General features: G+C 39.7%; 2 protein-coding genes across 2 annotated transcripts in view; one reads left to right on the top strand and one right to left on the bottom strand.

Moving 5' to 3' along the window:
* The window catches only part of rtf2 (replication termination factor 2), an 85,398-nt gene that overhangs the window by 15,631 nt on the left and 46,097 nt on the right, over positions 1 to 23,670 (bottom strand). Inside the window, exons 6-7 of the mRNA XM_069884749.1 lie at positions 23,141 to 23,254; positions 9,961 to 10,015 (exon numbers count right to left, since the gene is read on the bottom strand). Of these exons, the coding sequence (XP_069740850.1) occupies positions 9,961 to 10,015; positions 23,141 to 23,254 (169 nt within the window). The remainder of the gene's footprint in view (positions 1 to 9,960; positions 10,016 to 23,140; positions 23,255 to 23,670) is intronic.
* The window catches only part of gcnt7 (glucosaminyl (N-acetyl) transferase family member 7), a 41,748-nt gene continuing 27,640 nt past the window's right edge, over positions 9,563 to 23,670 (top strand). The window contains exon 1 of the mRNA XM_069884746.1: positions 9,563 to 10,259. The gene's annotated coding sequence lies outside the window, so the exon portion shown is untranslated. The remainder of the gene's footprint in view (positions 10,260 to 23,670) is intronic.

Below are 23,670 nucleotides of genomic sequence, written 5' to 3' on the forward strand. Positions count from 1 at the left end.
ACATTGTCAACTTCTATGATGTCCTTGAAAATATTATCTCTGAAATCCATAGCAAATTGTGGGCATTAGTTGTCTGAAAAGAGGCATTCCTGATTCCTTAAAATCCATGCACAGCACTTTATACTAATTTCAACCAGTATGATTGGTAATGACGAGGTCCATGACATCTATTCTCCAGTTTCTTTGTGATAGCTTTAGTTTGGTAACATACTATCTTTTGTGGCCACAGAAAAATCTGCCTACTCCTCTAACTTTTGAATCTCCTATAACTAAAGCTCATAACCTTTTTCTTACTATTGGTGATGTGAGAGATGAGTAAAGCTAATATGAAAATAAGAGAGATGAAGAAAGCTAGTATGGATATATGTGTAATGAATAAAGCCAGTATGAATAGGATAAGGGTAGATAATAGAATGTAGGAAGTAAAGTTAGTCTGAATAAGATAAGGGTCTTCTAGCCTTGGACAGAGAGTCAGCAAATTCCGCATATGTAATTAGTAAGCCTTAGACAGAATTAGCAAGTTCTGCATATAAGAGTTAGTAAGCCCTGAGGATTGGGAAGGCGTGAATAAGGACAAAGGCAGGTTTGTGAATAAGGACGATAAGGACAATGACATGATGGGACACCGACAGGATACCCCCTGGTCCTCCAAGTTTACAGAAACGGCACATAGGCAGACAGGATTGCCTAATGCCAAACTCATCCAGGAGGCAGAAGAATGTAAGGAGGAGGGTACTTCTATACTGAAATAAACTATATAAAAGTTGGGTGAGCCCCAGTGTGTGTGTGTATTCCCAGGGTAAGGGGAAGCACCCAACTTTGCATTGTTATATAATAAATGTTCTTTGTTCTCAATTTTTGTCTCGAGCAAATTCTGTGAAGGTACTTCTGTTTCTCACAAATGGGGGCTCGTCCGGGATCCCACTCCCTCCACTGACAGAGTGCCTGACAACGAGGGTAGGTGCACCCCGGCTGATTCAGCTGGACTCACGGACGGCGGGTGACTTGTCAGTGGATGAAGCGAGTGATATCCGAGAAGAGGCATTGAGAACAAACGTTAAGGAAGCGCACTAGGAATAGCTACTGGATCCCGGTAAGAGGAATTTTACTTACCTGTTATTATGGGAGGTGTGAGTAGCAAGGGAAATAGTCCTAAGGAAGGACGGGACGATCAGATAACTAAGCAAAGTCCGTTAGGATTAATGCTATCTGATTGGGGTGCGGGGGAGAACTCACGGGAAAGACAAACAGTCCATGGTCAGATATTGCTGTCTGGAATGTGTTAAAAACCCGATAAAAGAGAATTCGGTATATTGGCCAAAGTTCGGATCCGATGAGGACCTAAAGTGTCAGGCATTGAACATCTGGCTCTATCAAAATCAAAGAGATAATATTGAGAGCAGAGAATATGCAGCCTGCTGGCTCAGTGGATCGGTTGATCAACTGGTTTTCAATGAAAAGGAATGCAAGGACAAGAAGGATGAGGAACCTTTTGTCCCTGAAACACAAGGATGGGATGTGTTACATTCCCTTCCTCCACCTTATGCTCCTCCTATGCCGGCTCCTATCTTTCCCCTCTCTCCTCTGCTCTACCCTTCTTCACCTTCCCCTCCTCCCCCACAGCTAAAGAAAGAAGAAGAAAGTAGGGATGGTATGATGACCCGTTCACAAAGTACTAGATTACCACCTCAATTGACAAGAGAGGGAGGAGACTTTGATTCAGAACAGTGTGAGACCCTCCGGGAGGGAAGGGCAGAACCCTTTGATTCATTTCCCGGAGAGCAGGAACCTAGACATTATAAAGGAGAGGATAAGCCAGAAATTAACTGGATGAGACCTTTACGGGAAGTTCCCGTGGGAGGGGGTCTCGGTTTTGTAAATGTGCCCCTGACTAGTACGGAGGTGCGTAACTTTAAGAGAGAAATTACCTCCCTGATAGAGGATCCTCAGGGATGTGCCGAACAATTAGATCAATTTTTGGGACCAAATATATATACATGGGTATTAATGGGCTTCGTTACTAATTCAGCCCCAGACATCAGGAGAAAATTGCAGAAGATGGAGAATTGGCATGAACAGGGAATAACACAGCTTTTACAGATCGCACAAAGGGCATACGTCCAGAGGTCTGAGGATAAACAGAAAGGAAAGGCTAAGATTTTGATGCAGGCAGTCAAGGAAGTTGTGGAGGGACAGCAGGGAAATGTTAGGGTCTGTGTGGTAGCTCCTGGACATTGGGAGAAGCGCCGGGAGTGGGAGAGTAGAGACCAGAGATAATTTCATAAATCACGACTTCTCACTTCAGTCACTGACCAATATTAATTAAAATTCATGCTAAAATGTAAATGTCATAAATGATCGTTTATCAATACTGTAGAATGAGCGAATTTAACTACCAGTTAATTTCATTTTATGAAATAAATTGTATTCAAATGTGATTTTGCACAGGGAGTACGTGAGAGTTGAGCGATGTTATAACATTTGCAGGGAGAAATGTTTGCGCAAATAGGGTGAGTTCTATATGTCTTACTTTTTTTTAAGTGTATGCAAGATAAAGAAAGAATCTGATGTGTAAAGTGGCTGGAGCAGCCAGTTGAAGGAGGAGTGTGCATGTCCCTTTAAGCGCGTTGTGGCACTAATGAATTGTATTCCGTTCACTTGAAACTGAGGCTCCAGGCTCCTGTCTTGCAGTTAGCGGGTTGGAGCCCTCTCAATAGATTTAGTACATTTGTTCTACACATTCAGCAGTCAAGGTCTGTGAGCTTAAAGATCGCCCAATAAAGAAACCTCTGGGGAATCCAATAAGTTTAATGATTGATTTCTCTGGTGCATTTTCCTCTGGAGTTAAATTCATGCCGCAGCACAATTTCTCTGTATTGCCGCTGTAATTTAGTTCATGATAACTTCCCCCATTCATCAGGTTTATATTTAAATCCGGTCGTGCGGAAGTTACATTGTAAATAATCATGATCTGGTTTTTCAAATTCATCTGGAAGTGGTGTCTAAAAGACTGGTGGGTTAATAGTACTGCAGTTGTGAAGGTCAAATACGGGTTCGCTAATAGAGTTCAGAGAGGCTCAAACATGCTCGAGTCATGTGGTGTGTCTCATTAGACATCAGGAGAGCCGGCACTGAATGTTGAGTGCAAACTTGTACCGGCTGATGGAAAGTGATATTGGCTGCTGCAAAGACACTTTTGTGTAGTGCTGGCAATGTCTGTGCACGGAAGTAAACCCTGCACGACTGGATTTAGCTTAATGGAGAAATAAAACTACAAACAGGTCTATGGTGGTGTGTGATTACTGCAATAGCTGGAATATGATTTAAATTAGTGGCATAGTTCAGAACAATTGGGTGCATAGGCATAACAATATCATTAATAGCTCACAGATCTTGTACCAGATGCTATTCAGTACGTCTCAGTTTAAAGACTGGAAAAATCGGCATGTTACAGAGATTGGCATGGCACCAATATTTCTTGATTCAATAATGTCTCCACAAGCTCCAGGATTCACGCAGCAGAACTTTAAGTGGAATATAATAGAAACTAGCCTGTACTTAAATGATTGTGCGTGCAATCTTCATAAGAACATATTTTAAATGTTTTTCGGTGCCGGTTTTACAGATTGCTTTAAATAAGGCCAGCTCCTGTGGGCTGTGGCGCAAGGCATTTAATGTTTAAATTACAATAGCGACGTTAAATAATCGTCAAATTCGTTGTCGTCTGCAGTGACAAAGACATGTCTTATTCCCACTCGGCTATTTTTAAAATAAATTCATTTTAGAATACAGTTAATATCACTCGCTGAATCATTATGGCTAATTGTGTACTTAAGGCAGAACTAAAGGTTGAATATGTTTCAAGTTCTCTCGCAGGGGCTCTTGTGCTGCAATGTCTGTTATGTACTCACTCTAACAAATTGCAGGTTGGTTGCCCCATACAGACAAGCAGCTTCAACTGCATTTTAATAAGGTCTAATATATTCAAAACCCATGGAAATATGGTTTGTGTTTCTTTTTACAATAATTCTAAATTTAACATTTACACTAACACAAAGGAATGTCAGATTGTTATGGTAAACGGTGTCTTGCCCCACAACGATTTTGGAAACTATTGTAAAAACAGATAAGGCATTAAATTGCAGCTATTCACTTTTAATTAGCGTTTCATCAAGTAAACAGGATCGTGAACTAATAAATCCTGGGAATACATTGGCAGTTAATTAAGACAGAAGGGTTTATTAGTTCAAAACGCACCCCTGGAGCATCCTATTCATTTTATTAAATCTGGTGATTGGGTATATGTAAAAGCATGGCAAGATCGCCAACTAAAACCTGTCTGGGACGGCCCCTATTGTGTACTTTTGATTACAGACACTGCAGTGCGAACAAAAAAGGGGTGGACTCACATAGAACGAATTAAACAAGCTGCTGCCACGGACTAAAGACATTGATAATCTACCCTCCACCTGGCGTGCTGTCCTTCATCCTTCTGATATGAAAGTTACACTACGCCGGGAAAAAGTGCTGTAGTGTTGTTTTTACCATTTGCTGTTTTGTTTACTTGTTGGTTCCCAATTTTTGGGAAATCACCAAATTTCTCACAATGTATTAAGTCCTCCTGGAATAGGGGCAGCAGAGGTGACAATTATTTACCTTTAGAATGCAGACAGGGCACAGGTATAGAGTATAGTCATAGTGGGGTACCTTATTTAGTATGGGTTAATATAGGATCCCAACATGGTCCAGGGGAACAGAACGGCCCTAGGGGAGTAGACTTGGTTTGTATTCCGGCCTCTACAGATATTAAAAAGAGGAGTTTTAAAGAGATAGCACAAAGAAGATGGTGGGACAATGACAGACAGAATGTTAGTCAGGATTGTACATGTAGCAGAGATAGAGTGAATACATATGTTAATGTTCACAGACAGGCTGCAACTCAAAGGTTCAGTGATACTTATGCTAATGTTCGCAGACAAGCTGCAACTCACAGGTTAAGTGACAAGAAACACCCCTCCCCAACTTGGTCTCCTGTAAATCATCCTTTGGGTCACACAGATATTCGGAATGTTAAGAACCACCACTGTAAGGGGAGTTCCAGTTGTAAACGACGTAAGCTGCTCCAGAACACCACAGCTGCTTGGCATTTAAATCGTTTAATCAGACTCCAGGCAGCCTTGGAGATCATCACCGAACAGACAGCGATGGCTCTGAATTTATGGGCTGAAGAAAGATGACAGATACGAGCCACAGTTCAACAAAACCGCCTGGCTCTCGATTACTCGTTGGCTGCTGAAGGCAGCGTTTGTGAAAGACTGGTTAATGACAATGCTCACAACGGTCAGGCGGTTAAAGACACTTCTTCAGGAGTTCGAAAATCTTCCCATGCCCAGGTTCAGACTTGGCAACTTTGGTCCGGTGTGGGATGGACTAGACTTTTTATTGGTAACTGGAGTCTGATACCCACAGCCCTTATAGCAGCTGGACTCGCTATTCTGGCCATTATGGTGCTCCCCTGCCTAAAGACTTGTGTGCAGTATTTAATTCAACGGACCCCTGGTCAGATCACTATAACCCAAAGGATGTAGGTTTCCCAAATTCTGTCTGATGACGCTGAGACTGCAGTTCGTTTACTGACTCGCTGGGAAAAAGACCAAGTTTACAAATAATACATTCCAGTTGAGAATTCACGAAGCGTAGCTAAAAGAAAAGTGAGGATTGTGAGAAATGAGTAAAGCTAATATGAAAATATGAGAAATGAAGAAAGTTAGTATGGATATATGTGTAATGAATAAAGCCAGTCTGAATAAGATAAGGGTCTTCTAGCCTTAGACAGAGTCAGCAAGTTCCGCATATGTAATTAGTAAGCCTGAGACAGAATTAGCAAGTTCTGCATATAACTGAGTTAGTAAGCCCTGAGGGTTGGGAAGGTGTGAATAAGAACAAAGGCAGGTTTGTGAATAAGGACAATAAGGACAATGACATGATGGGACACAGACACGATACCCCCTGGTCCTCCAAGTTCACAGAAACAGCACGTAGACAGGATTGCCTAATGCCAAACTCATCCAGAAGGCAGAAGAATGTAAGGGGGAGGGTACTTCTATACTGAAATAAACTATATAAAAGTTGGGTGAGCCCCCCCCGGTGTGTGTGTGTATTCCCAGGGTAAGGGGAAGCACCCAACTTTGCATTGTTGCATAATAAATGTTCTTTGTTCTCAATTTTTGTCTCGAGCAAATTCTGTGAAGGTACTTCTGTTTCTCACAGTGATATTGTGGGCCATGCAACATTCCTCAGATAAACCCAGAGAGTGGTAGGTGTCTTCCATTGCCTGTGGTAGTGTAAGCAGACATGATAGTAGCATTTATGAAGATTTTAGATAGACACGCAAATTTGCAGGCAATGGAGGGAATGGAGAGATTTAATGTGGCATCATGCTTAGTACAGACATCATGGGGTGAAGGCCCTGTTCCTATGCTGTATTGTCTTATTCTTTTATCTGTCTGACAGTTACCCTCACTGTCTGCACTCTCTGTAGGTGAGGGATAACCACTTCCAAAAAAGCAAAACACAGCCTCAAACAACTGTTGTTCAAGCTCCAAAATTCCATACTCGTGCTCCTCTGATGCACCTGTAGGAAGCATCCTAGAATTAGTACATGGCAAAATTTGTGAATTTTACAGGCCCTAGTTGCCATACTATAGCTGATTTCATAACACTTATTCATTTATCTCAAACTAAGGAGTGCAAAATATAACATTAACCAATGACCCACTAACTTCCCAATCGGGAGACTACGACTGTTTTAGAGGATATACTATATTCAAAATTCCCTCCAAAAGGTGTGATATCTAAATTATATAATATAATTACAAAAATAAATTCTGGGACTTTTGGAAAGTTTAAAAATGATTGGGAAAAAGAACTCAACCTTCATATTTCCAATGAAAATTGGAATAAAATTCTGCGACTGGTAAACTCCTCTTCTCTATGTGCAAAACATTCACTGATACAATTTAAAGTTGTTCATAGAGCTCATATGTCTAAAGATAAACTCCATCGCTTTTATTTTCATATTGATCCTATATGTGATAAATGTCAATTGGAAATAGCTTCCCTTACACATATGTTTTGGTCCTGTTCCTCTTTACAGAATTATTGGAAGGAAATTTTTTCCATTATATCTACCGTTTTGAATATTGATTTACAACCACATCCCATTACTGCAATTTTTGGATTACCTATGATAGATTTGACTTATTTATCTCTTCCTGCGGATCGTATGATTGCTTTTCTTACACTAATGGCTAGAAGATCTATACTATTGAATTGGAAAGAGGTTAATCCTCCCACTGTTTTCCAATGGTTTACCCAAACTATACTATGTTTAAATTTAGAGAAAATTAGAAACTCTGTCTATGAATCCCCTTCTAAGTTTGAGTTAATCTGGCGACCATTTATTCAATATTTTCATTTGTGGTGAGTTGATCTGGCTCTGTTTTCTTTTTATGATTATGTATGATAATTGGGCTGCTAGTTGAGATCGGAGTGATCAGTGTGGTTTAGCTATATCGGTAGGTAGTTTTTTTAAATTTTTTAATTCAGATTTGTTTTTTCTTCCTTTTTGGGGTTTTTTTTTCTCTCTTTTTTTATATATTTTTATTAATTATATCTTTTTTTAGAGATAGTTCATACTCTAAACTGATCTAAAATTTGTTTTTATGATATATTTTTATTCTGCAATATTATTGTTTAATATCTCTGTATTAATTCGTTATTTACTATGTATTTTTCATATCTCTTTGAACTGTATGTGTTTATAAATTATAATAATAATAAAAAGATTGGAAAAGAAAGGAAAAGAAAGACCCACTAACTAAACAGTAACTCACCAACCAGTTCTCTCCCTTGATAAACTCTGACTTTCACCTCCCACTGGAGAAACTCAGCATTTTGCTCAGAATACACTCTCATAATACTCATTTCCACACTAATTTATTATTGATCACCAGAATTGTACTAGCCACCAATGACTTATGTTGAAGTAATGTGCAAGATTGAGGCTCAGAAAGGAAGGCCCAAAATGCAACCTGTGCACATCTGGCATCACTTATCACCAAAAACTGGACAAATAGCCAGCTTATTATAAACTGCTTTGTACTTTAACAAAGCTTTAAGAATTCTGAAGAAAACCTGGGAAGTGAACTTGTGAAATTACTGTCTATTTCAACATACAAGTTAGTCGCATTTTAAGGGTTTTTGTGGTATATCTGGCATACAAATCGACCCCAATTTTTTGGCTGCCTGAGGTGCCCCGTTGACCAGCATGCGTCGACCCCTAAAGCTTGCGATGCCTGAGATGGGCTGATACCCATAGATGGTACAGATTGATCTGCTGAGCGTTGGCTGGAGGTGATTGCTATCATGGAGGGTCCAGCATACAACGAAAATATGAAGTGAGCTTTAAATTGAAAGTGATAGAAATGACCAAGAAAACCAACAATTGCGCTGCTGCAAGAAAATTTGATGAGCATGAGAAGTTGGTAAGAGATTGGAGGAAGAAATAAAAGACTTTAAACACACCAAAAAAGCACTGTTCTTTGAGAAAAGAACTCGTAGGCCAGAGTTAGAAAATCACATTGCAGAATGGGTACGTGAATAGAGGCAAGGTAGTCACCTGAAATAAAATAAGAACATTTGCACCACAGTGAGCCAAGTTGCATCCAGACCTCAGTGATAATTTTGAGGTTACTGTAGTTGGGTGCAGTCACTTTATGAACAGGAAAAAACTTTTATGATAAAACAAAAATTACACAGAAACTACCAAAAAGATCTTAATCACAAAACTGTAAGTTTTCACCAGTTTATTATACGGAACCAGCAGAAACAACAGTTTGCATTGGCAAATATCAAAAACATAGACAAAACCCCCATGAATTTCAACATGATAGGCAACAGATCAGATAGGCCATAAAAGCACCAGGTTTACCATGGTGCATGGCTGACGGAACAAAGTTAAAACCCATGGTAATCTTCAAACGCAAAATTAAACCAAAAATGAAATTCCCTGCAGGTATTTTTGTACATTTTCATGAAAAAGGATGGATGAAAATGGTGTAAAACTATGGATAGACAATGTGTGGAACAGACGGCCAGTGGCTTATGCAAAGAATGGAGTTTGATAGGTTTTGTAGACACTTAACTGAAAGCACTAATAGTAGATTAGCACACATAATATTTACATGGGCGTTATCCCATGTGGTTTGACGTCTATATTGCAACCTCTCGATGTCTGCTTGAATAAGCCAATCAAAGACCATGTGTGCGAGGAATGGAATACATAGATGTTGAGTGCAGATAAGTCATTTACTTTATATGCTGTGTAACTTCGTGCTCAAGGCATGAGACAAAGTACTATCTGTGATAAAATCATTTAAAAAGTGCGGTATCTCTTATGCAAATTATGGCACGGAAGATGATTTATTGTGGGACACTGACGACGAACCTGAAACCACCTGATCAAATATAAGCTGGGACCCATATGATGACTGTTTAAACAGTGAGAGTATGGACATGCTTTCCACCATCTTTGCTTCAGACAACGATAGCGAGATTTATTTTGAAGGGTTCTAAATGTATTGTTGTTTTCAGGCAATGTTAGCAATTTTGAAGGGTGCTAACTGTTGTTGTTTTCAATGAAAATCTGTCGCAGTCGGTTTTTTTGGTTTTCAAGGATCAACATACCACAAATCTGTTTTTCAGGGTTGACTTGTATGCCGGATCAGCGCAGATTGGATTTTGAGCTGAGTTTAAGGTCTCAAAACCATTTCTAGTATACACGTGGATCCCCATTTTTGGAGAGATATTTTTGGGTTTCACAACTCACCAAAATATACAGTATTCACTTAAGGCACCAACCCTGGCAAATACACTTCAATGGTGCATTGTCTACTGTACCTTTGGCAAGTCCAGCTTTTGAAGCGGATTCCGTTGCTTTGGACTTCTTTGTTTTCTGGAAGGAGAAAAAAAAACTCTATAAAACAAATGCAGTTGACAATTTACATGCAATGTGGTGGTGCAGAGGACTGAAATCAACTTGACTGCAGTAATTGATTTAGAACCCACTGCCAACCTGAAATACAAGCCCATGTTCGGTCTACGTTCAACTAAATGACCTCAGGACAAGCAGGACAACCAGAATAAAGAAACAAGCAGCATTTGGAATTGCAGAAGAACACTGATGTTCCAGATAAGAGGTCAGTGCACAGAATTAAAGCACGGATCAAAAATAGCTTGACAGAAATAAATTTGTAGGAATAATGTACCCTATTAGGGTGGCAGATGGTGACTAGCTGAGTACCTCAGATATTCACAATGTATATAAAAGTTTTCGAAGAGGGAAGAGTATGTAGTATGTTTTAAGGTTACTGATGACACGAAATGGGGTGGAATTGAGAATTGTAAAGAGGATACAAAAAAGGTTCAGAGGCAATATGAAGAAATTGAGCACATGACCAATACAAATCACAAGCAGTATAATACGGATAAATGTAAAGGTATCCTCTTTAGTAGGCAAACAGAAAGGTAGAGCATTAACTGGATGGCAATAGGCTGGGATGAACAGTAACTAAAAGCAAACAAAGCTGCAGTGAGCAGTTGAAGTGGCCAATGCTATGTTGGACTTCATTATAAGAGTGTCTGAGTACAAACTTAAAGCATTGTGCAATTTCCTTGCCCAAAAGTGGATAAATTGGACAGACAACAAAAGCAGTAAAGAATGTGCTCAGTACTCCAAGGTGAAAGCCCCAAGCAAGGGCTACACAGATCAAGAGAGAGTTTGGAGTCAGACCCGGGCATCATAATTGTTGTGAGATGCTGGTCAGACTGGTGTAGAGACAGTGTGACAACAGTTATTAATTCTAGATGCAGACCGACTCAATACCACTTTCTGCACCAGCTCTACCTCATACCACAAACGATTCACAAGGTAAAATCAGAGGTGTCAAAAATGTGTTTCAGGTGTGGATTGGAGCCAGGAACATTCGTTCATGCAACATGGTCCTGTGCAAAGGTGGCCCTAATTTGGCAGGATTTAACCGATATACTAACCATGATAACAAAAATGACCATTCCGCCAGATCCAATGTTGTACCTGATGGGGAACCTTGTGGAATTAAGCTACAAATTAACCAAATTCAATTCATATTTATCGTTTTGTCCATAGCCAAAAAAGGGACCTGGAAATCTGACTCCCCTCTTCTTATCAGTAGGTGGACTATCAAAATGCATAGTTGTATTCCCATAGAAAAGAATCATGTATAATCTTAGAAACCAACATAGCACCTTTATTAAAATATGGCAGCCATATCTGATGTATAGTACAGCTTTAGTCACACCCCGACAATAAGGGGCTCCACAGCCTCCATGGTCACTCATCAGAAGCACCGACACAACACCTAGCCTCTTTCTTTCTTTTCTCTTTTTAAAGGGGCTGAGAGAGGGAGGGGGATATCTGTGTATTTTGTAGCAGTCTGTGATGTTATCTCCTTGTTTATTGATGGAAAACAAAAAATTAAATATTCAAAAAAGAGCATCCTGGCTAGCTGCACAATAGTGTGGCGCTGTAGAGCATCAGAACAGAGGTCAATCCATAGGACCATGAAAGCAGCAGAGAGGATAACTGGGGTTTCCCTTCACACCCACATCGATGTTGTTTACTGGAATCGCTGTTTAAACTGGGGAAACTCTTATTACTCTACTATTATATTTATTTTAATATATGTAGTGTGCATTTGTATCGTTTAACTGTTTATATGTGTACACTGTTTTGGATTGAGGGCTGGAGATCGCTATTTCCAACACCCAACCCCAACCAACCAATTTTCCCTTGCAACCACTGCAACCGTGTCTGCCTGTCCCGCATCGGACTTGTCAGCCACAAAAGAGTCTGCAGCTGACGTGGACATTACCCCTCCATAAATCTTCGTCGGCGAAGCCAAGCCAAAGAAGAGACTGGTACAATCGGATAATAAATAAATGAGCAATTTTTAAGTGATAGTATTTTTTAAGACACAAATGGCATCAGGAGGTGCAGAGATTGAGCAGGAATATTATACTGAAATAGAGAATCAATCATGACTTGAAGGGTCAAATGGCCTTCTCTTGCTCTTACTTTATGTTTTTTAACAGTAATCAACAAACTGTGGATGAGGATTGGAGTAAAGAAATGGCAGGAGTTAGTCTTCAAAAAAATGTTCAACAAAAGACCTGATCTTAATAAAATTGAAATTACCAGTTTTAAACATGCTAAAATTGATGCCACAACCCATTAGAGATGGCAGAAAACTAAATTTCATGCACCATTATGGTTGCGGCTTCCACCTACTGTTCACTTTCTCTCCAGTTGCAACTGCCTTTTCTAAAAGTAGACAGGCCATGTTTTAGGGTAGATTCTTTGGGGGCAGGGGGTGAGAAGCAGACATCTTACAAGATCAATGGCAAACCTGTTTGAAACTGCAAGCCACAGCACCCAGTACAAAAATACTAAAACTTCAATGATTTTAAAAATAGCACAATTTTAAGCAGTTCATCTTAACTATGATTTGCCTCAAGCCTGGCAAAGATCAGGGGCAGGACCATCTGTTTATTAATCATTGGTGAAAAATAACATCAAAGTAGAATTGATCCCTTCAAGCAAAATGTGAAATTTTGATTTAGAGATCAGGCACATATCAGAGGCCACAAATTTGCTGCTTAAAAGTAGCAGTCTGTACACAAACCAGGAAGGGCATCTTGTCACAACTTTCATTAATTTGTTTGTTTAATCAGGCCAAACAACTCATTGTCATTAGTAATTTATTTTGCAGCAAAGGGAGGATACCGCTGAATTGTTTGGCCAATATAGGCAGTTTTATCTTAGACCACAAGACATAGGAGCAGAAATAGACTATTCAGCCCATCAAGTCTGCCCCGCCATCATCATGAGCTGATCCATTTTCCCACTCAGCCCAACTGCTTGGCCTTCTCACTATGACCTTTAATGCCCTAGTTAATCAAAAACCTATCAGTCGCTCATTTAGATATACCCAACGACTTTGCCTCCACAACCACCTGTAACCACAAATTCCACAGATTCACCACCCTCAATCTAAAGAAATTCCTTCTCATCTGTTCTAAGCGGACACTTTTCAATCATGAAGTAGTGCCTTTTTGTCCTGGGCTATCCCTCCATGGAAAACAATTCTACATCTACTCTGTCCATGCCTTTCAACATTCAAAATGAGATTTCCCCCCACCCACTCATTTTCCTAAATTCAGAGTATAGGCCAAGAGCTGTCAAACGTCCCTCATATACCAGTGGTTCTCAACCTTTTTCTTTCCATTCAGATACTACTTTAAGTGATCCCTATGCCATAGGTGCTCTATGATTAGTAAAGGATTGCTTAAGCTGGTATGTGAATGGGAAGAAAAAGTTTGAAAACCACTGTTTTAATCGTCCCTAATTGAGTCATTTTGTGCATAGTTTCATAACTCCAAAGGAAATGGGCCAATGACAGTTTTTCTCAAGCAAAATATTTCAGTAACAATTAGGTCTACAGCAGTGATTCTCAACCTTCCCTTCCCATTCATACCACCTTAAGCAATCCTTTACTAATTACAGAGCATCAATGGCATAGGGATTACTTAAAGTGGTATGTGAGTGGAAAGAAAAAGGTTGAGAACCACTGTGATAACCCTTTCATTCCTGGAATCATTCTTGTGAACCTCCTCTAACGTCAGCACATCTCTTTTTTAAACGAGAAGATCTTAAATGAGAAAACTGCTCACAATACTCCAAGTGGTCTAATCAGTGCTTTATAAAGCCTCAACATCACATCCCTGCTCTTATATTCTATTTCTTTTGAAATTAATCTGTGCCTTCTTCACCACAGACTCCACCTCCAAGTTTACCTTCAGGGTATCCTGCACAAGGACTCCCAGGTCTTTACATCTGGGAATTTTCAAATTTCTCTCCATTTAGAAAATGGTCTGCTCATTTACTACTTCTACCAAAATGCATAACCGTACACTTTCCGACATTGTATTTCATTTGCCATTCTCCTTATCTGTCCAAGACCTTCTGCAGCCTCCCTGTTTCCTCAACACAACCTGCTCCTTCACCTAACTTTGTATCATCTGCAAACTTGGCCACATTCCATAACCTGAATCATTGATATACAACATAAAAAGAAGTGGTCCCAACACTGACCCCTGCGTAACACCACTGGTAACCGGTAGTCAACCGGTATTCCCACTGTCTGTTTCCTGCCAATCAGCCAATTCTCTACCATGATATCCTTCCATAATTCCATGGGCTCTTGTTTCATAGCCGGATGTGTGGCACCACGTTGAAGGCCTTTTGAATATCTAAATACACCACATCCATGCATCTCCCCTGTCTATGATGCTTGCAATGGCTTTAAAAAATTGCAATAGGTTTGTCAGGCAGGATTTTTCCTTTAAGGAAACCATGCAGACTTGAGACTAACTTATCATGCACCTCTAGGTACTCAGTAACCTCATCCTTGAATAGCAACTCCATCAATTTCCTAACTACTGATGTCAGACTAATAGGTCTATAATTTACGTTTTTGTTCCCTCCATCCCTTTTTTAAACAGCAGAGTGACATTCATGATTATCCAGTCCACCTGAACCATGCCAGAATCCAATGATTCCTGGATGATCAATACCAATGCTTTCACAATCTCTACAGCTACTACTGTCAGAACCCAAGGGTGCATTCCAGCTAGTCCAGGAGACTTATCTACTCTTAGATCATTTAGCTTCCCATCATGATCTTGACTCCACCTTCCTTTGTCATCTCCTTTTCTCCCATTACAATTTCTCCAGCATTGTTTTCTATTTGTCCTACGTCTACTCTCATCTCCCTTTTACTCTTTATATATTTTAAAAAGCCTTTGACATTATTTTCTAACCTCTTGTCATAATTCATCTTTTTCCTCCTTGAGTGTTTTGTTGCCTTTTGCAAGTTTTTAAAAACTTCCCAATCCTCTATCTTCCCATTAATTTTTGCTTCCTTGTATGCCCTCTCTTTTACTTCCACATTAGCTTTGACTTCCTTTGTCAGCCAATTGTGACAATTTTTCATTTGAATATTTCCTTTTTTTTGGCATGTATTTATCATGCACCTTCCTTATTTCTTGCAGACACTCTATCCATTGTTGCCCTGCTGTCTTCCTTACTACTGCCCCCTTTCCAATCTACATTGGCCAGTTTCTCTCTTATGCCACAGTAATTTCACTCCACTAAAATATCGACACTTCTGACTTTAGTTTCATCTTGTAAATCTGAAATGGAACTCAATCATATTGTGATCACTGCCCTCAAATGGTTCCTTTATCTTAGCTCTCTAATCACCTCTGGTCCATTACACGACACCCAATCCAGTACAGCTGATCCCCTAGTGAGCTCATCAGCATGCTGCTTGAAAAAAAACATCTGGTAAGCAATTTTCAAATTCTTTCTCGAGATTCAGTCCCAAACTGGTTTTCCCAATCTACTTACATAAGACTGCCATGACTACCATAATAATGCTCTTCAGACAAGTCTTTTACTATAAACATGTCTATCCACAATATGTTAGAGAGACACAAGAATTGTAGATGTTGGAATCTTGAGCAAGGAAAGAGAGGCTGAGTGACTCAGAAGATCAAGCAGCATATGTGGCCTGAAGACTAGAATGGGAAGGGAGATACCAGCCATAAAAAGCATGTGGAGGGGAAAGGCTGGGGATGGGCCAGGAGGTAATAGGATACTATGCATCTCGAGGCAGGATAGGTGAAGAGACAGGTAGGCACTTAGCTGGGTTTCACAAAAAAGTGAGGATAGATACAGATAAAGGAGAGATGGAAAGTGAAACTAGATGTGGGTGGGGATGACCTGAAAATGGAAAATTCATTGTTCATGTCATTGGGTTTAAACTACAGCAACACATTAGAAAAGGCCATCAGATAAGCAGCTTGAAACCAAACAGCATGAACATTGCTTCTTCCAATTTCAGATAATAAACCTCCCCACCCCTCCCCCCACCCCATTGCACTTTACATATGTCATGTGTCAAAGTCCTACAGCATGGAAACAAGCCTCTCAGTCCAACTTGTCCTTGCCGACAAAGCTAGTCCCATTTGCCGACGATCGACCCACATACCTCTCCTATCCATGTATTGCTCTACATACCTTTTAATTGTCACAACTTACCCACCACCCTGTGTGGAAAAAGCTGCCCCTCAAGTTCCTTTTAAATCTTCTCTCCTCTCCCTCCCCAACCACTCACCTTAAGGCTTTGACTATTTTGGCTACTTGCCTCACCAGCAAATGGGACACAGGGAGAATTCTGAGATTACAATCAGAGAGGTCATGTCTTTTAGCTTGCTACCTCACTCATTAAGTTCTGTTTGTAGGACCTCCTCCCCATAATGATGGGATCAATATGGACCACAACCTCTGGTTGCTCACTCTCCATTTCAGAATGAACTGAGTATGCTCTAAGACATCCATCCCACCAGCCTCCTCATCCAACATATCATCTTTCACTATTTCCGACACCTACTGTGGGGTCCCACCATCAGATGCATCTTCCCTTCTTTTCTCCTCTCCGCCTTCCTCAGGGAGTGGTGGTCCCTCAGAGACTCCCTCGACCACTCCTTCCCTCCAATTGCCCCCTTGGCTCCTACCCTTGTGATCGCAGGAGGTTCTCCACTTGCAGCCACACCTCCTCCTTCACCACCATTTGGGGCCTGATACAGTCTTTCTAAGTGAAGCAACATTTCACTTGTAAATCTGCAGGGATCATCTACATCCAGTGCTCACGTTGTGATCTCCTCTACAATAGAGAGACTGGATACAGACTGGGAGATCGCTTTGTTGAGCACCTCAGCTCTGTCTGCACAACATTGGGAATCTCACAGTGGACTCCCATTTCAATTCCTCACCCCATACCCTTGCCAACATGTCTGCCCATGGTCTCAAGCATTACCAGACTGAGACCACCCACAAATTGGAGGTCTTCCTTGGCCTACCAGTCCCTTTGCAATTACTGAGCTCATCAGAATCCTCTTTCTTCTTACTAATGTTGCAAACAATTGATTTTGGTCATCTTAAGGTTTGGGCAACATCTTTTACTGTTTTATTCCTGTTTTCCCACCTCATAATGGCTTCTTTGGCTTTCATTAGCACAACTCTAGTCCTCGTGTTGAAAAATGGCAACTACAACTCCAAAGGTGATCAAAAGCTTAGAAGAAAGTCGAACTCTCTTATATCTGCACCAATGAAGCAATTAAACAAACCTGAGTCCTCACAAACACCAGTGAAGCCAAATGTCCCACACGTTATGGTGCCCTGAAACGAGGGCCCTATGTATAAAAAGTGCTGTAATTTCTACACGGTCAAACCTAAATGTATACAAATAACCTTGATTAAAATCTGCAATATGCACTTAAAATCACATGAATTGTTTGATTACAAATTTAAAACTGAAGCACAGGGGCAAATAAAGGAAAAAAAAGTCTTTGTCCCAAACATTATGGAGGGCACTGTTGATACTTACTTCTATGGATGCTACAAGACCTGCTGAGTTCCTTCAGCACTTGTGTTTTTTCTAACTTCAAGACATCCATGACCCTGGCAACAGGGAGGCTCTACAGCAGGGATTCCCAATCTGGGGTACATGTACCTCCAGTGGTACATTTGCACTTTTCAGGGGGTACATTGGGTCTGAGAGAATAACCACTACTGTACAATACATAGTGTTATAATCTGCAGTCAGATTGCACAATGTTTTTTTTAAATCCTTAATTTTTAGGGGTGCACAGGAACGTATTAAAATGCCCAAGGGGTACAGAGGAACAAAAAGGTTGGGAACCCCTGCTCTACATTGTCCTGGAGTTAAACAGGATAGTCTGCAGATGCTGTGATTGCAGTGTAATATACAAAGTGTTGGAGAACCTCATCAGGTCATGCAGCAACCAAGAGTTCAGGCCTTAAACAATTAATTATATCCCTTTGCTTGATGTTGAGTGATCTGCTGAGGTTCTCCAGCACTTTTGTGTATTGCACATTGCCCTCGGGTTTTGCTTGCAGCCACAGGACCACCTCCCTGCGACCGTGCCATTATTTTCCTCTGTAAGGGTATTTCTCCCACCCTCCACTCATCAGAATCCAAGACGATATACATGTTTGAGGGAGGCAGCCACAGGGGACTCCTGCTCTGTATTTTGGTGGTCACATCCACCTACCTGAATATTTGGTGTAACCATCCCACCATTACCTGCTTCTATTCTTGCTTTTCACTCAACCTGCATAGTCCATTCCTTTACTGGTCCCTCCACCTCTCCCACCTTCATTTGTCCAGTATCCTACTACCTCCTGGCCTCTCTAACCCCTTTGCCCAGTCTTCCCTTTATGGTCAATAGCTTCCCTTCGCAGCCTCACTTAAAAAAGGAGTTCCAACCTGAAACCTTCCCATTTCTCTCCATGGATGCTGCTCGACTTGCTGAATTTCTCCCACTTCTCAATGGTTTGACAACAATAAATTGGGAACTGTATGATTATTGAGGTAACATTGCATCCTTCAGCACAGTGCAGTAAAACATTTTGTTTTTGCATAACAGTAAGAGAGAGAATGCTAGGGCTAGGCTACATTCAGTATTCATTCAAATCACTCGCCCTGAATTTTAATCTCAATATCGCCATATTTGGATATTTTCATCTAACATTTAGTTAATTTCTACAAGAAAAAGGCCCACTCCATGAGTTGTGAGATTTACAACCATTTTTTTCAACCTAGTAAATTAAAACTTCTGAGATTATGCTTTGCCTTTGTATGATTTTGCTATCTTTTTCTATTATGTATCTCTCCAACTATTTCATTTTAGCAGTCTTGTTTTACAAAGTACTGAAGACTAGGCATGATCTTCAAAATTCTTTGAGTTTATGCTCTGGAGTCATCATTAAAACAAAAGAAAAATGAGAACAATCCCAAAGGAACACAAACACCAGACTCAAATGTACAATTGGACTGATCAAATATCCTGGTACCTTCCATATTTGATTAGGCACATTTCATTCTGAACAACAAACTGTTTTGCATTGATTCAAATAAAAATCGTTATTCTACCAACTTTGGCAAGCGATTGCTTGCATCTAACAGCTCTCAGTGAAATGTGTTAATCAACACATATACAAAGGATCAGTTATTTTCAGGATTCTTCAAAATGTTGGGGCGGGGGGAATTGACAGAAATTCTGATAAATTTTTGCAAGGCCTAAACAGCATCGATAATGAAGAAAAAGTGCGGCACAGTCAATCACGTTATTCCAGTGCCAGAGACCCAGGTTCTAATCCAGTGGTGTCTGAAAGTAATTTGTACGTTCTTCCCACACCTACGTGGGTTTCCTCCAAGTGCTCCAGTTTCCTCTACCCTTCAAAAATATACAGGGCTTGTAGGTTAATTGCGTAGCACGGGCTTGTGAGGCCTGTTAACGTGCTGCATGTCAAAAAAAATTTAAAATGTCAGAAAATATTGCCTCCACAACAATACTACCTCCCAAATTAAGCTATCCTGCATTTTCCACTGTCTCATCTTGCAAAACCTGATACTAGTCTGGCTGGTTTGATCTGCAACATCGGGTGTGTTTATTTGGTTACAAGTCACACATGTAGCTTGTCCCCATTAAAATTACACTTGAGCCACAATTTCAGATCCAACGTATGGTGTGCACTTGTATATTCACATCATATTTGACACTTTTACAAATCATTGTTTTAAAAAAAATCTTCCCTGAAAAAAGTATCTTAAATTGCAAAAAAAACTGCTTCTTATGCAAGGTCTGCAGACACCATGAATGAAGTAAAAGCACAATGCTGGAGAAACTCAGATGATCAAAAAGCACTTTATACAGCAAAGATACATAATTAACATTTCCAGCTTGAGTCCTTTATCAAGGCATGATTTTTTTTCTTGCACAATGATTACTACTTTAAGGAAATGTACCTGCATGCAACGTTTTACTCTGTAGTTTGTTTCATACCTTCCTCATTTAACTGCAGTAATTTGTTAGGCTTATATGGCAAAGAAATATGAAATTATTTTCACAATTCATGTAAATTTTCTGGCCAATTCTTTCCAAGATACAAAATGAATCATTTAACTGGCAGCACAAAAGTTTGTGATGACTCTTGCAGGAAATTAGCCAATTAACAAGATTGGCTGGTGGCTGCAAAGTCTTTATGATTTCCTCTTACACAGAATTGTTATGAATAATACCAACAGAAATTTGAAAGCATATGGATGGAAAAGAACTGATTTATTGTAATTGGTGCCATTGAAGCCATGTTATATCTGGGAAATGTAAAAGAAGATGTCTCAAGGGATAACTGACATAACCGACAACAATAACAAGAGGAACCACTGCAGAAGATGGCCCTGACTCAGGGACTCCAAAAACAACTCACTGCATCAAAGCCCAGGATAGATGATCTCAAATGGGTCATGTCTGAACCCAAGGAGTTTATGGAATTGTTTGAAACTAATCATGATTAAAGAGTTATAGTTGTTAAGCAAAGTATTTTTTAATCATGTGCTGCATGAATTCACATTTGGTGCCCCTGGGTAGACTTGATAAGAATTGACCCCAAATCAGTGCGCGCACAACCCCTGTATAAATTATATTTAGAAATGTATTAAAGGATGGGCTGGGAAATTGGGAGAGGGGACATATCAGCAAATGTTCCAGTACCATACACATCCTCAGCATTTTAGCAGTGATAATGTGGATAATTCGGCCAGAAGGTGTCTGATCCCATGTGCGTGCACAAGAGAAGTTGAACTGCCTCCATTAGAAGGTCCATGATAACCAGAGACAGCCACAATGACACCCGTGAGTGAGGAATTTTATGATAAATGGTAAGAGCAAGAATCTGAAATAAAAGGTAATCATAGATGTTTTAAATTTTGTAAAATCAGACATATTACCCTGAAGTATATAACAAACATGCCATATAATTGAAGTCATAAGATTAAAGTTTGTAACATTAAAAAATCATGCTTGATGCAGGAATGCTGGAACACTTGCATGTACACCATCAGCAAGTCTTGGAATTTCAAAATACCCTTAATGCTGTTAGCTGCATATACCCCTTGAGGAATGTTGTTGACTGGACTGGTTTAACGTGTGAAAGATCAGCAAGGTTCAAAAATTTGCAACTGCAGAGACACAAAAACAGTTAAGTACAGGTTGTCTGTTTTTAGTTCAGTCTTTAAGTTGAATGTGTAGGTAAATTGGAACTTGCTGCATGTGCAGCTTAAGCTTTTAAATCATTGAAAAGGCTTTGAGTCTTTTCTTGCCCTAAAGTACAGGTTAACAGACATATTAGGCTGATTTTGATCATCACGGCAATGTTAACAGCAACACGATCCAACTCAAAATAACGGATGGCATTCTCCTTCCTTGTGCCGCTCAAGCCGCGTGTAGTCCATTCGTAAGTATGAGTTGTCCGTAAGTCAGACGTTCATAACCCAGAGACTGCCAGAACAGCAAAAGACCCTGGTATCCAGCACCTTTGGAAATTGGGAGGTGCCAGATAAGTGAATTTTCCAGTTGCTTCGGACTGCATGTTGTGTGATTGGCAAACTAACAGCAAACTTCTCTATTTTTATCTATTTATTTTCTACCTTTTTTCCCCCCAGTTGCTTAAAGCTTCTAGTTACTTGAATTCCAGATTCCAAGGTTTTACTGCATATTAAATCGGTAATGGGAAAATAAGGAATTAATCTTATTCTTCAATGGGAGTAGGATAAGACGAACTGAAAAATACCCCTGAAATAAATGCATGAGAGCTTTTTATGTGTCTTTTAATACTGGGTATCTCCTTGTGATAACCCATTTCAGTTTGCTGCCCCATTCTCTTGCCGACATGCCAGTCTCATGCACTGCCAGACTGAGACCACTTGTAAATTGTAGGAACAACATCTCATATTCTATATGGGCACCCTCCAACATCTGTTTCAGTTAGCATCCCATTCCCCATCTTTCTCCAAGTCTCCTTTCCTCTGTTTTTACTACAATCACAGCATCTGCAGACTTTCGTGTTTTACTAGGTTATTCTAAAACTTGACGATATCGGCTTTAAGGGCAATTTAAAATAGACCTGAGCAGCAACTTTTTTTTTATATAAACAGTGTTGTGCATATAATGGAACAAGCTGCCAAAGGAGAAGATAGAGGCAGGTACAATTACAACATTTCAAAAATATTTGAACAGATATATAGATAAAAAAAGGATTAGCGGGATTAACACAGGAAAATGGACTAGCTCAGGTAGGCAAGTCAGCATGGACAAGTTGGTCTGAAGGTCCTGTTCCATGCTATGTAACTCTATGACTATGTCTCCTGTGGCAATGTGATAGAAATAAGAGGCTGCACTAACAAGGATAAAAAGTCAAAAAGAAAACATTCTGAATCCTTCAAATTTGGCTATGTTCAGATAAAGATTTGTTTTTATATATTTAAAACATCTCATCTCAAACTGCATCAGGAAGTTTGTTAACTTAATATCTGTGAACTACGCACATTGAATAGCATGGGTGTCATATACTGGGGAAAGTTTTGACAAGTTTTATATGAAAAAGAGAGAGGCTGGAAAGACTCAGTGAGTCAGGCAACATCCATGGACAGAAATGGTCAGTCAATGTTTCTGTTTGGGACCCTTTGTCAAGATGTGTTCATCCACTTTTTTTTAATCAATAATTTTGTTCTAATTGTTTTCATTTGAAAACCTAAGCCATAAAATCTGTTATACCTGCTTTAAATCAAAATAGCAACCCTAGTGAAATGTTTCATTCTAGGCTATTTATTACTTGATGAACTGAAACTCTAATCAGCTGAACAAGAAAGAGAAAATATTTAAGGTGGGTCAACAAATTCTCAATATCCCACATTCTCTTCATTTTATTCATTGTTTGCCATTCCCTTAAGGAATAGACTGGCTAGCTGCACTTTCAAAGCACTTGGTAAGACAGGCTTCTCCATTCAGGATGGGCCCTTTTAACATTCAACCATTTTATCTTTTAATGGTTTACCTTTATCAGCTTGGCTGCAAGTTTTCTTTCTTCCATTCTCCTTTGTAGATCTGCCATTTCTTCTTTACTCCCATTCAGTACAATCACATCATCTTCTTTGAAGGGCTCCCCACACTAAAGAAAAAAAAATGAAGCATTTATATTGTACAAAACAAACGAACATTTCATCACTAAACCAGTATTGAAATAATGCTCTTGAAGACTTATTAGTCAATGTAGAAAGTGAAGCTAAACACTTTCATTATTTCAAATGTGTCCATTCAAAATCAAATTAGTTACACACTTACTTGAGGTCAGATTTTATAACATCTGCATGCAATTTTCTCCTACAGCATTAGACAGACAGGCTGTGACCCAAGAAAGTGGAGAATTAACTAGCTGTGGGCAACAATTTCCATATTCCCATTGCAATTATGCATGTACCAGTCATGGCCTGCCTGGATTTGTACATCAACAAAAACAATGGTCAATTTTAGTCCTCACATGCCATTGTTCATTTGTTTGTTCTAGTTCAAAATATACATAAATAA

The sequence above is a fragment of the Narcine bancroftii genome, chromosome 6 (genome assembly GCF_036971445.1).
Source record: "Narcine bancroftii isolate sNarBan1 chromosome 6, sNarBan1.hap1, whole genome shotgun sequence".
Lineage (NCBI taxonomy): Eukaryota > Metazoa > Chordata > Chondrichthyes > Torpediniformes > Narcinidae > Narcine > Narcine bancroftii.